At 36.3% G+C, this 15,547-nt stretch overlaps 1 protein-coding gene across 1 annotated transcript in view; it reads right to left on the reverse strand.

The window, feature by feature from the left end:
- Positions 1-12,196, reverse strand: part of LOC117331250 — a 12,737-nt gene extending 541 nt beyond the window's left edge. The window contains exons 1-5 of the mRNA XM_033889851.1: positions 10,984-12,196; positions 9,105-9,172; positions 4,749-4,839; positions 3,616-3,746; positions 23-144 (exon numbers count right to left, since the gene is read on the reverse strand). Of these exons, the coding sequence (XP_033745742.1) occupies positions 23-144; positions 3,616-3,746; positions 4,749-4,839; positions 9,105-9,172; positions 10,984-11,134 (563 nt within the window). The 5' untranslated portion in view covers positions 11,135-12,196. The remainder of the gene's footprint in view (positions 1-22; positions 145-3,615; positions 3,747-4,748; positions 4,840-9,104; positions 9,173-10,983) is intronic.
- Positions 12,197-15,547: the final 3,351 nt, after the last annotated feature.

The following is a 15,547-nucleotide window of genomic DNA, read 5'->3' on the forward strand; positions in this document are numbered from 1 at the left end:
GTTCGTAACAGTCGATGTGTACATGATACATTTGGAAGGGTTGTTTTGAGCCGTCTCACATAAAACATATTTGTTAAAGCATTTCTCTTTTGTTCGGTATTTCATTTCGTCCTCATATGGCTTCTTTGGTGCTACACACATATCCTGCAAAAGGTACAAAGGTAGCATATTAAAATAAAATCTGTCTAGGTGTAATTGATTGTTTCGTTTTGCCCCGTGAACAGCCAGGGTCATTCTGAAGTGGAGTATCCTTGTAGTAGTTGGTGACTACCTCAGTGAACAAAATATGGGACGCCCGTCGCATGACATCCAGAGTTATAAGGATAATGTGTTGTAACCAAGGACACAGACTGGCCCGTTGCTCAGCTTCACGAGAAACACAAACCGACACGTGTAGGGCGCGTGGAAACATGCACCTCGGATTTTCATCTGAGGTTACGTGGCCGGCGTTCTAACCGACTAAACTAACATGAAATGATACTGAGAAGGTCCTGGCCAAGTGATGTTTTTGTCGGGCCTTCACATTTCTACCAATTTTCAGCTCAACGGCACATGTGTACCAGGAGTAGACGTTTAAGATGTGTTTTTCAAGATGGTTGCCATGACGTCCATCTTGGATTTCGGACCGACTCGACAAATGACAGCTAAGTAAAGACCTTCTCGGAATCCTCTCAGATAAGTTTGATTCCCACTGGTAGAACTTGTAGAGAAATGTGAAAAGTTAACGGACGGCGTGTTAAAAGTAACTCCATCTAGATCTACACCACAATTGTATGAGTATGTCTCCTTCTCGTATACAAAGTCGAGCCAACGGGAGCTGAGGGTACCATAAAGCGATGTAAAGATTTACAATGTTAAGTGTACAAATCGTTGTGCACCTAGACCTAGTGAAGTATAGCTACACAACGTTACACCAAAAGATGACTTACAGTGACGTCAGATATCATGCAGTGAATTTCTTAAATGTTTTTTTTATATATGTATATCTAAGGTATGTAGAGGTGAAGGGGCTTGAAAATAAACAAAAGTGTATTGTTTTGCTGCTTTCATGACACAAGCCCCACCGGAAATAATACAAAGGGAATAATAAGCGATTTCGTAAATTACGTTCTTGTTTTATTAACATATTATCACTCTTCATTTCCTGAATTGAAGCTCGTATAGGAAATCCGAAAATCCACGGAGTAAACGGGCGTGATGACCTAATTGCCTATGCTATTTATTGCCATATGTAGCTTATGTAAATAATACCAGTTTAAACTGATAATTTTCACTTAAGTTATCTGTATTTTTATTGTTACCATTCATATTGAATTTATTATGTATTCATAGCGTAATGTGCTAGTAAGTATGGAGACAGAAATATGGCATTTTTACATCTGATTTTTAAACCGAATATTCCCATGGCAAAATTTGCAGACCAGAAACAGCGAGTATTTGGGTATCATTTTAGAATCAAACAAGACAGAAGTGCGGCTACCAGAGGATAAACTCAACAGGATAAGGGGATTTCTTACAGACTTTCAGTCAAGGCAAACGTGTACCTAACAAGAGATGCTGCAACTGCTGGGTCATGTTAATGTCTCGAGCGTCACCTATATTGACGTTTAACCACGGTGGTAGCTTTACCTCATACATAGATTAATAATGGGTGTAGGGAGGATGTTAAAATCTAACTACAGTCCTTACAACAGTGAAATGGTTTGTCGATGTTTTACATCCGGCTACTTATGCCTTTTGATTGATGCTTCCGGAACTTGTGGTTCCAGTGGGTATTTTCAACAAGAATGGTTTTCCAACAGTGTCCTACAAGGTTACACGAATTGGTGTCTCAATCCGACAGGTTATTTGTAGCATCCAAGGAATTATATCCCATTGTCCTGAAGGTGGTTCGGACAACGTATTGCGTTCATGTGTGATAATTCTGCTTCTAAGACAATTCTTCAGAAAGGTCGATCAGATTAGCTCACATCATGCCGTTTATGAGGAGATTAACCTTGTGTAGGGCGTCCCATACCTTTTCCATATTATCTAAGCATGCTCCTGGCAAACTCAATGTCATAGCTGATTCTTTGCCGTGGTAACAAATGGAGAAATTCACATAACAAGTCCCATAGGTTTTATATACCCGATATTCCAAAACAGGAGCCAAAATCTTTTGGAGCTTCAACTAGTCGCTCAGAATTTGTTGAATACAGCTATAGCGCCAAGCACAAGAACCTCTTACCCTTAGAGAACCTTAGAGGTTTTAAGCTATCTCAGATTTTCTTAGAATGCTTCTGAAAACTTATTCTGGTTTACATGTAGCTCAAGCTGTGACGGATAAGGTTTATATGTATCCTTCTTTGGATATTTAGCAGAAGTTACGAACTTCATACATTACTATTATTCCTTATTCGAAGTTGGTAGCTCAATAGGCTCCATCGAGATAAAAATGTGTAAAACAGAATGATGATCTTCAATCTATATACATCTGTATACCATACTGACACCTATTGTTCATCCAGACTGGTAGCTCAACAAGCCACACCGTGATGAGGAATAGTGTGATAGGAGTGATCAGATTATACCTTATAACATACTAACAACTATACTTTATGTGATACACAGTGATGTGGAATAGCTCATACACATGGTATCCGGCCAGTATCCTTTTCTGTATATACTCATCAGTATAGCTCTAGTCCAGTCAAACTATTGACGGTCCACTAGATTTTTCAGATAAGGATTCTTCACTGGACACTTCATGTACATGGTACTCTTCTCTAGGAGAAATTATTTTTATCTACAGTACATTCATTTTTAATCATCTCAATCTACAGATAACCTTGATGAAGAATATTTATAGTTTATGTTGTAGTAACTGAGTTGTCCGTTTCGCAATACATATATACTTATGTTAAATGACTGTATAATTATATATGTATGTCATGTATATATATTTACATTCCTAATGTGGTTTGCTGATATGAACATACCAAGTGAAAACAACAAACATATGACCATTAAAACACTATGAAAACCGTATGAAAACATTGCCTCTCGTGCTGATTTTCCACACATAACATCAGAAAAATATCAATACGCTTGAAAAATAGTCCTCGTTTCATTTCCGTAAATTATGTTTTCTTTGTAATCTATTTACATAAATTAAATCTAATTTAACACAAATTATTGTATTCGATGTTATTTCATGTCTCTTTGTTTTAAATAACAAGCAAAAAATAAATAAATAAACTACTGCAAACTGCGGAGCGGAAGGACACGGTAAACGATGGTGCATAGGCGGGATCTCCCGGCTGTTCTAATAATTTGGCGTTTCGTCGTATACATGACAAATTTTTCTTTTTAATAAAATTTCTCGTTTTCTCGATATAAATATTTTAAATCAAGGTTATGTAAATATATGAGTGGAATAGATTTTTTTAAATTTTCATTGCGGCTATGAATACCAGTAGCTAGCTACATATCCTACTGGTATTCATAGCCGCAATAAAAAATTAAAAAATCTATTCAATCCATATATATATATGCAATAAATGTTAACAGTAATTACTCTTGTAATTTGGTCTGTTTTAATTTAAAATGACCATAGATTAGTTCTTATTTACTCACCATACAGTTACAGTCGTAACCGCTAGCAAAAGCAGTTCTCTGTGCACATGCGAAGTCCTTGGCTAACACTGAAAAGTCACACGCCTGCATATTCAGGGAAACCTGGTTATAATCGCCTACGTATCCACTGGCTGTTGATAAAATAAATACACAGTTTCCATCAGTCAATCATGATATTGCTGGGACAGGTGAAAAAGTTATATTTTGTCATATTACAAAAAAATCTTTTAATATATCATCTGTCCGTAGTTTCGTTTACTCCGCGCTACGCTCGGACACCTGCAGGTACCGGGATCAAGGTCACGTTCAGATGACTAAAATCACAAAAAAAAGATGGATCCTTTCTTATGACTGATTGTAGGCAGACAAATGCCAATTGTCGGATCTCCATGGTTGATTACACTACGTTTCCCTACATGGGCATTTGATTGGTTCCGTCACACTCTCATGTCGGAATGTCAGCCAATCATATTGAAGCAACATGCGCTTTATAGAAACTGCATATTTACAGCATAAGTGGCTATTGATCTCGAAAACGTGTTTCAGAAATTCAATATCAGCCTTACAAAATAGGAATTGATTGTAAAAGTCCCATTTGTGATCAATTATCAGTGATCACTTTTCAGTTTTAGGGCTCTCAGCATTTTGATTTTGATCAAAATTTTGAATTTAAAGGGAGAAAATAAAAGCACCAAAACAAGTTTACCGTGCTCTGCCTCAAGGGCATTGTTATTGTTTTTTTTATTTGTTGGTAATTATCATAATTAAGCTGATGTGGCATCTTTACTGTATCTCTCATACATTTTTTGATTGCCTATACTTACGTTGTAATGTCAGTTTACCATCGCGTTGTCATTTACTGCAAATCACTTACTTTTCGCATGGAATTTTTTTTGCATTAATACGCGAGGAGGGTCAATCGCGAGTTCCAATCCTTCGTGACTATTTGTTCGAATGTAAAAAAAATTAGAGAGTCCATGACTCTTATAGCTCATCATTCGCGAATTCATTTTTAGGTCAGCGTTCGCGAAATTATGTACATTTTGTGATTGTGAATATGCCTGAAGAGGTAAGTTCGCGAAATAAAGTTTTCGCGAAATCTTAGTAATTTACAGTAACACATCAGCACTTACCAAGTATAATGTAGGATTTCTTAAGAACGAAATAATCAGCACAATCAGTGTTGATTATAACTCGCCCACCGTTAGTATGAGGCAGATTATTCTGAAATTAGAAAACAATGTTTCGTCAATACACACTTATAATTAAAACAAGTAAAATGTAATAAGCCAGTATGTAGAAACAACTAAATAAGCCAATAAGCTGGAGTTTCAACTGTATCAAGTCCCTAACGACGATGTGTTTCTGAGGTTTGTTGCTAATTTTTTGAGAAATTAACATATGGAATTGGTACCTCCTATATACGAGAATAAAAACTAATGTCTTTAGGCTTGAAAAAAATATGCTTATAATAGAATGGCGTAGGACCATAGGTGAAAAAGGCGAGAAATCCCAGGTGGGGTTCCAGCTGAGATACCACGGCTTCCCAAAATACACACACATACGCTACACTCATGCATCTCGCACACAGGGGAGACATTCCTTCAATGACCTTAGCTGTTGATAGGACGTTAAACAAAACAATCACAAATTAAAACCAAATCAAGTTTCCATTTGAATCAAATCTGTTACTCGACCGTTAACAATTATTCGACAAGTGCCTTTAACTAAATCAAGATATTATACATGTTAATAATGTACGTATAAATACTGCTGTAGATGGAGCAGAAGCCACCTAATCTTCGGAGCATTTTGTCTTGATTCAAAATTTCGTCATGTAAATGTATTTTATAAATCTTCATGTTTTCTCGATTTTGAGTCTGACTCGACATACTTAATCGATTTTTACGATTTTGAGTCAGACTCGGCGTATTTTCGCGATTTTGAGCCAGGCTCGACATGTCTTCATGATTTTGAGTCTGACTCGACGTATTTTCGCGATTTTGAGTCTGACTCGACATGTATTATCGAATTTGAGTCGAACTCGACATGTTGGTAATCTCTGGTTTGTATGATACATACATATAATAGAAAGGCAGAATCAGAACCCCTTTTTCTAGGCAATCATAACGTTTATATAATGGACATAGCCGACATCAACTAAACATACCCAGCTGTAGATTAAGCACGACTGGTGAGTTCTGATCCTATTAAAGAGGATAAGAGGCAAACACTGACAATGACAAACAGCTGTTGATAAATACATTTGTATTCAGATTCCGGGAATACAGATATCAGCTAGAATAATTTGAAATGCAATATACATAATACTATGTGTTTCAGACTTTCGAAAGGCCTATTATACTAAATATGGCGTGGTTAATACCATCATGTGCGATTATTATAGTGTGTAAACTATGATCTCCGTTAGATTGACGTAAATATCAAACAAAGTTTTAAAATAGATTTATGGAATTATGTATCAATGGAAGGAAAAATCTATTATGACGACTGCGTAATGTAACTCATGAAAAGCAGCCACTGTAGCTTGTGTTTTAATAATAAGACCATTCAAGAATAATAAAGAAAGGGAAACAAAACCTTCTTTATGTATGAACTAATGACAAGGGTTTTATCGAAGATACACTTGATATTAGCAACATTTAATGCAAATCAAAAGTTATACACAATAGAACAAAATATAATTATATTGTTTCATCAGCGATGATTCGTCAGCGATATGGGTGTTTATACTTTGGAGACGACGGGGAAACTCAAAAATAGGCCAAAAGATCAATCTGGATGGGGAGTTACCGCAGCCCTATTTTTAAACAAGCATAATGTTAGATATTGGATTTCATAAGGACGTCAAAAGTATTTATATATATTCTAAACCGTTTCACTATTCAAATGAATTCAAATTTTGATCTGTACAAAATATATATATGGTGCATTAAAATTATTCTCAGTAACAAATGGATTGATAATAAATATACACCTGATTCTTTTTTTTTCTTCTTTTTTTTTTTTTCTCTTTTTTTTTTTATACTTTTTGTGTAATTTCGATATTGAATTTCAGACAAGGGCCCAATGGGCCCAAATCGCTCACCTGCAATGCAGTGATCCTTTCATATATGGATCCTGCAGTTATTTGAAAGCATGCTACAGGACCAATATAATGTCTCTCTGCACTTTGGCTTTTCACTAAAAGTCATTTAAAGATTTAAGCATACTTGATCGACGTGACCTTGAATGTGAGTCAAGGTCATTCATTTGAACAAACTTGGTAGCCCTTTACCGCAGCATGCTACAGTCCCAATATCAACTCCCTGGGACTCTTGGTTATTGAGAAGAAGTCGTTTAAAGATTTTAGCCTTTTGACCCCTGTGACCTTGAATGAAAGTCAAGGTCATTCATTTGAACAAACTTGGTAGCCCTTCACCCCAGCATGCTACAGGTCAAATATTAGGTCTCTGGGACTGTTGGTTATCGAGAAGAAGTCGTTTAAAGATTTTAGCCTTTTTGGCCCGTGACCTTGAATGAAGGTCAAGGCCATTCATTTGAACAAAGTAGGTAGCCCTTCATCCCAGCATGCGACAGACCCAATATCAACTCCCTGGGACTGTTGGTTATTGAGAAGAAGTCGTTTGAAGATTTTAGCCTTTTTGACTCCTGTGACCTTGAATGAAGGTCAAGGTCATTCATTTGAACAAACTTGGTAGCCCTTCACTCCAGCATGCTACAGACCCAATATCAACTCCCTGGGACTCTTGGTTATTGAGAAGAAGCCGTTTAAAGATTTTAGCCTTTTTGACCCCTGTGACCTTGAATGAAGGTCAAGGTCATTCATTTGAACAAACTTGGTAGCCCTTTACCCCAGCATCCTACAGACCCAATATCAACTCCCTGAGACTCTTGGTTATTGAGAAGAAGTCATTTAAAGATTTTAGCCTTTTTGACTCCTGTGACCTTGAATGAAAGTCAAGGTCATTCATTTTAACAAACTTGGTAGCCCTTCACCCCAGCATGCTACAGGCCAAATATTAGGTCTCTGGGACTCTTGGTTATTGAGAAGAAGTCGTTTAAAGATTTTAGCCTTTTTGACTCCTGTGACCTTGAATGAAAGTCAAGGTCATTCATTTGAACAAACTTGGTAGCCCTTTACCCCAGCATGCTACAGGCCAAATATTAGGTCTCTGGGACTGTTGGTTATCGAGAAGAAGTCGTTTAAAGATTTTAGCCTTTTTGGCCCCTGTGACCTTGAATGAAGGTCAAGGCCATTCATTTGAACAAACTAGGTAGCCCTTCACCCCAGCATGCTACAGACCCAATATCAACTCCCTGGGACTCTTAGTTATTGAGAAGAAGTCGTTTAAAGATTTTAGCCTTTTTGATCCCTGTGACCTTGAATGAAAGTCAAGGTCATTAATTTGAACAAACTTGGTAGCCCTTCACCCAAGCATGCTACAGACCCAATACCAACTCCCTGGGACTCTTGGTTATTGAGAAGAAGTTGTTTAAAGATTTTAGCCTTTTTGACTCCTGTGACCTTGAATGAAGGTCAAGGTCATTCATTTGAACAAACTTGGTAGCCCTTCACCCCAGCATGCTACAGACCCAATATCAAGTCCCTGGGACTCTTGGTTATTGAGAAGAAGTCGTTTAAATATTTTAGCCTTTTTGACTCCTGTGACCTTGAATGAAGGTCAAGGTCATTCATTTGAACAAACTTGGTAGCCCTTCACCCCAGCATGCTACAGACCCAATATCAAGTCCCTGGGACTCTTGGTTATTGAGAAGAAGTCGTTTAAAGATTTTAGCCTTTTTGACTCCTGTGACCTTGAATGAAGGTCAAGGTCATTCATTTGAACAAACTTGGTAGCCCTTCACCCCAGCATGCTACAGACCCAATATCAAGTCCCTGGGTCTTTTGGCTATTTAGAAGAAGTCGTCTAATTTTTTTTTAGCATATTTGACTCCTGTGACCTTGAATGAAAGTCAAGGTCATTCATTTGAACAAACTTGGTAGCCCTTTACCCCAGCATGCTACAGATCCAATATCAACTCCCTGGGACTCTTGGTTATTGAGAAGAAGTTGTTTAAAGATTTTAGCCTTTTTGACCCCTGTGACCTTGAATGAAGGTCAACGTTATTCATTTGAACAAACTTGGTAGCCCTTCACCCCAGCATGCTACAGGCCCAATATTAGGTCTCTAGGCCTTTTGGTTATTGAGAAGAAGTTGCTTGAATGGAAAGTTGACGCCGGACGGACGGCCGGACGGCCGGACGGACGACGGACGGACGACGGACGCCGCGCCACGGCATAAGCTCACTTGCCCTTCGGGCAGGTGAGCTAAAAATGAAATATACTTATTGGAACTACTAGTGGTGTATTATATATATATATATATATATTATGCTATACCAAACAAACAAGTTTTGTTTTAATCATATACCTAGAACATAGCAATGTGTTTACATGTACTTACTTTGTAATCTTTTAGAACTTGTGCGGTGAATCTGTTGCCAGTTTTTCCTTCAGCTTTTATCTTTAGAGCTACAAATGAAAGTTATCGTGAAGTATCAGTTTTTAATGTTATCAGCATATCGGTTAATAACAACCATCATCGATATTCAATGGTATGGGTATAGATATATTCACAATTATCTAGGAATTAACTTGAATGTATGTTATGGGGTTATAACGCACAATCCGGAGTGTACTCTAATAACAAAACGCTTTCGAATTAAGCTTTGTAATGTATCAACAGTACACGATCCCTTTGGAAATCTACTTTTATTGACGAACTCTTTTCTCATAAAAATTGTTACGCTGCTGCATAAGCCAATGAAAAGAAACGTTACAAACTGCGACATTCTTACGTTATGAGCTGATGACATAAATGTTTAATCCAATGAATATGCTTGTTACTAAAATTATTCTCAGATATTCCTGCTTTGCAGATAAGGACCAGGAAATGTGCCTGTTGTTCCCTTTGCATGATCATAAGAGGCGACTAAATCTAGAATTTTGATATTTGTTTCTGCCCAATATGTTTCTTGATATTGCCTCAATTTAATTGTGCGTTTGCCCATGTGAAGAAGGCTTTTTGTGTTTGTCTCCTGGACGAGACATACCAGAGTCTAAAAATAGAAGTTGTTACACCTGCTTCACGTTTAGCATTTTTGGAATGGGACAACTGGTTCGCACGTTTGTCAGTATAATATGACCACATGACATGTATGGAGTCTTCCCCAGTTTGCTTCAGTGACGTAGCACTATAAAGACGGCGGCGGTTCCGAACTATCGCATGACCACAGGCACGAGTATGACAAAGCCTCCAAAAACACGCATTCACTACAAGACAGACACGAATATGACAGTCTGTAAAACACACACACTCACTACAAGACAGGCACGAATATGACACAGCCTCCAAAAACACGCACTCACTACAAGACGGACACAAATATGACACAGCCTCCAAAAACACGCACTCACTACAAGACAGACACGAGTATGACAGCCTGTAAAAACACGCATTCACTACAAGACAGACAAGAATATGACAGAGCTACAAAAACACGCACTCATAAGCATCCATCTCGCACGCAGGACAGGCCTTCCTTAAATGACCATAGATGTTGATAGGGCATTTAACAAAACAGAACGACCCAAACCATCACCGATTGACAAAAATATAACATACTGTACGAACGGTAATATTTTACAGGTCAAACTAAATGTATGTAGGCCTTTAACCCCATGAAAAAATACTTGTTCTCTTTATATGATTTAGGGACGGGAATTAAAGTACAAATTGCGAGAGCAATAGGTGAATTATCTGTAAATAACCACGCCTAATCTACGGTAATAACCGTAAAAGAAAATTTCTTCTTCTTTGTAGAAATTGGAAGTATTTGAAGTATATTCTTCCATTAGATAATCGATTATCATATTGAGTATAAAATGTTACATGTTCCCTATTACTAGCCTAACACATTGGCATGTACTGTTTGTTGGAGGTTTGTTATTCGAAAACCATAAAAGTTGCTACCGATCACTGTTTGGCATCGTCTGATTGTAGAGGTGTTTGTATAAAATATAACTTTATTAATAAAAAAGGGATTTTGAATAATGAAAATCAAAATGTTTCACAATTTTAAAGAGAAAAGACTCCCATCATTCTATGACATCTAGCCTGCCTTATCAATTTATTTTGAAGTATTCCCCCTATGAATGACCGCTTTGTTGACACTCCATTGATTTTAATGGCGCCGAATAATTCATTTCTTGGCATCTGAGCGTGATTACTTTCTTTGGGTTAAACAAATTAATTATGCAATTATATTTCAAACGTGACTTACCATACGTAGCTTTGCAGTAGGAAATCATCGGATGCACCTCTTTGTTGTCCCTACACTTTGGACATCCGCCGAATCCCCAGTACTGTCCAAAAGTTGTGGATATACACACTAACAACAACGATACCAGGAGTTGCGGTTCCATGATGGCCATTAACAACCTCGGCTTACAAATATCCGAATTTTGTCAGCAGATATGTTAATTGTAAACTTAAAAAATAAAACAATACATAACCATGTAAATTAAGTACAGACGTGATTGACCGAAAGTAAAATGTGTATCGAAGTATCTATTGTTTTCTATGCTCTATCAAACGTATAAGTAGAAAAGAAGAGACTTATGAGTTGGTCACTTCTTAGATTTTCTTACCTGTTGAATAATTTCCCACTGTAGTTATGAGGTAATATCTAACTCTTTAACCAATGTCTATTATCTTACAAAAAAAACCCAAATAAAACAAGCTATTGATACTGAAATGTCATCAGAACTATATAAAAAAATCTGTGTTCAACAGTCAATTACCATTTTTTTTAACCGAACCAAAACACATTAACAAGTTCCGCTTACAAGCATTTGAAGCATTTGCATATTGAAAAAAAATGAAATCAGTTTGCAGTTGAAATCAATACCTGTCTCTATAGGTTTTTAAACTTACTCTGACAAATTGAGTAACTGTGCCTATTTCTCAAATGCGACAGCTGACATTGTACGACGTAGATGATTCGTGGTTTTATATGTTAATATTGAAACACCGGAACTTGTAAGTACGCATGACCGGAGTGATCCGATTACGTAGGCCACTCCTCTATGGTAGAGTTATCTTTTTTTACATTATGTCTCAAGTGATGATCGAAAAATCGGTTCTCATTATAGACAAAATTAGACGGATAAGAACTAGTGTATTCAAAATTTCATTTTGTGTTACTCTAAAATACATTGCATAGCCTTACTTTTCTAATTGTAAAAAATCTGGTGCCGAATGGGTGAATAAAAGACGAACAAAAAATTAGCTCATTTCAAAAACGAATTGAGAGTAAGATACGGTAGAGCCAAACTTGATATACTGCACCATACAGCTGTTTCGACCTTTTAGGATTCGTCATTGATGTTAGGGACATAATCCTCATTGATGTTAGTGACACCATACTGCTGTTTCGTCCTTCTAGGACTTGTCATTGATGATAGGGACATCATACAGCTGTTTCGTCCTTCTATGACTCGTCAGTGATGATAGGGACATTATATAACTGTTTCGTACTTCGAGGACTCGTCAGTGATGTTAGGGACATCATACAGCTGTTTCGTCCTTCTAAGCCTCGTCAGTATTCCAAGGGACATTATGCAACTGTTTCGTCCTTAGAAGACTCGTCAGTGATGATAGGAACGACATCATAGAGCTGTATCGTCCTTCTAAGACTCGTCAGTAATGCTAGGGACATCATACAGCTGTTTCGTGCAGTGGTAGAGCAACGTAGGGTTTGGGGTCATGCAAGAAGAACAATTTATTTATGTCTATTTCCTCACCTGTTTATTACTTCTAAAACACGTAATGATCTGGCAATTGAAATGAAAGGAATTATATACCGAACTAACATAAAATGAATGTATAAAACACACAAGGTATTCGCACCTGAAAATATAATCTTTGTATAGTCTATACATAATACAAATTGACTGTTGGACACAGAAGGGCTAACATGAATTAAGGAATCTTTTATCTAAGCTGTCACATACCTTAGAGGAAAGTTATCATAAGATGGAAAAACAGATATAGGCTTAGGAAACGTTCTGTTGAAGTGAGTTGATTTGTTTTACAAATCGGATTAAGAGTCAGCTAATGTCTAAATACCGTATATAATAGGGATATGATGGAGACTTCCAAGGAAAGGCGTGGAAACTAGGCTACTTGATATTGTAAATAAATATGAAGCATGCCATTATTTTAAAACAATATTACATCTTTTATTTCAGGTGATCCTTAAAACGCAAAAAAAAAAAAAAAAAAAAAACGCAAAAAAAAAACAAACTTACAAAAAATGTTTCTCAATATTATCTTTTACCTTTCTAACGCATAACAATAGTTCCCTAATTGACTGTTAATTAGATTATGCCATCGCCAACACAAACAAAATACACCCGTAACATACTTATTTCTTTCCATCACATTGCAATACTTAAATTCATTATGATTAAAAAATTAACAGTTTACATCAGTATCTAAGGAAATCAATCCATTCATCACATATATACCAAGTACAGGAATCCTAACACTAATGCATGTACAATAGAAAAATGAAAGTTTATTACACAGTCAGCATTATTGCAAATGGGCAATGTTACATAGGAAATAGGGCGCGTGGAGACAATAGGTTTCGTGGAGACAATGTATATCGTGGATACAATGGATTTCGTGGAGACAATGGATTTCGTGAAGACAATGGATTTCGTGGAGACAATGGATTTAGAAACGTAGAATCGACAACCGCTGAAAGAAGGTAACCTGAATGCAGTATTAGATGTGTTTGCTGAAACACTGGATACAAAACAAAATGGAATTTAGCTTTTAGTTTGTCTCCCAATCCCAAATATACTCTGTTTATTTTAACAACTGTTGTAAAATTGTCTGGAAATAACTACCCTTTATACTTAAATGAAATGGGCCGTTAATGTCTTCATTGGAGGGATTAAAGACCATGAGAAAAAAAAGTGGGGAAAATGAGGATGTTACCAGTTTAGGTACGAACTTATGAAGTTAGATTACCTGAATTCAATGAAGCATTTAGTTATTTTGTTGTTGAGGTCAGGAAAAGAACAGGCGCTGAGTCTAGGCCAAATAGTATATATGAGATTGTGATGAGGATTCAACGTCACTTCCGGAATAATGGACGCTTTGTAAACTTTTTGGTGGTACTTAATTCGTCTAAGGTCATCCGTAGTATGAAATTATAAGCGGACAAATGACAAGCCAACAAGCCAATGTATGTGTTGTTCTGCAAAGGGAAAAGTGTCAAGTCATACCAGGAATGAAATCTTTCCGATTTAAACGTTAACAAAATTGAAGCAAAAGTGAAAGGAAATTTGATTTCACAGCTGGAAATTTGTCATTGAACCTTAATTTCTGAACAGTGAAGCAAATATTGTCAAGGTGAAATCGTCTGGTTTTATTTATGCCTTACCTTTCACCAATTGCATCTAGAATTTACTTGTAACGATCTCATAAGTGGCTGTCTAACAAGCATCACTTATAAACCAGAAAGATGTCTAAAATCTATAATCTATAAACCTGCCACAGGTAACTTATTGGACACTTACAGGTAACCCCACAAACTTCTGGACAAAAAGAATAAGACGATATCAGCTGATTGCATTTCAATCAACAATAATCATGTTAAGGATCATCTGTATTGAAAAATATTGTTGAATTTCAAACACGAATAAATGTCTAAATATTTGCACAAACAGAGTCATGTAATATACCAAATTATTTGTTTCGACATGTAGTTTCTTAAAGTCATCAATAATTTGCTGTAGATGTTAACAGTTTCTTTTATGGAGTTGTTTTGTGGTAAGATGTAGAATGGAATAATTCTAAGTCACACACAAAAAAAAAAAAAAAAAACATGAAAAAGAAATATCTTTAAAAAAGATAAACGGCATAGTTTTAATGCTGGTGGTTATCATGTACAACTGCTGGTGAAATACATTAACGAACAAATGCGTTTCAGCAGGGCTAACAAAATTATATCAGCTTGAATATTTTTTTGCTGATTTGATGATAAAGACTGCATTTGAATCAGGAATATAATCTTATTAATGTGTCATTTGAAAAGATATATCCACTTATTCAGATTGCATTCAATCTTAACTTTGTTTTGGTTTAACTGCATATGTGCATTTTGCATTTGCCGCTACATTGACCAATCACATACTTCATCTTGACCAGTAACGCCACCTGTTGCGTCATATCCGTGGCCAAATGAAAATTATACGGCTATGCTGAAAAATAACCAAGCTGTTATGTTCACAAGTGTCTATAGCACAGGATATGAGCATTTGATTGACCTAATTTGACTCTTTGTACGTATAAACACTTATTTTGTTATTACCTTGAAATGCAAATGACGGCTATGAATAATATTACGCAAATATGACAGAAAGGAAGTCATTTCATTCAATAAAAATGCTCCTTTATCATACTTTGAAGACATATGGTCATAGTAAGAAGGACCTTTTAAAGACAAATTGTTAAACTGGTGAGTTTGGGGCCTTTTCAGAAGTATGCATATTTTCCCTAAAAATCAACCATTGAACTTTTTTTCTCTAAAAGCAGTCTTCTTGCCATATCTAGAGTTCTTTATGATGTCACATAAGAGCATTTTTTTTTTTTTTAAATACTTCCTTATATGCCATATTTGTGTGATATTATTCTCAACCGCCATTTGCATTTCAAGGTCAAAATAAAAGCAGTGTTTATACATATGATAAATCTGGCCAAACCTATGTTCCTATTTTGTGCTTTAGACTCTTGTGAGCAAATCGACATGGCTATTTTGTGCAATATATGCG

The sequence above is a fragment of the Pecten maximus genome, chromosome 7 (genome assembly GCF_902652985.1).
Source record: "Pecten maximus chromosome 7, xPecMax1.1, whole genome shotgun sequence".
Taxonomy (NCBI): Eukaryota; Metazoa; Mollusca; class Bivalvia; order Pectinida; family Pectinidae; genus Pecten; species Pecten maximus.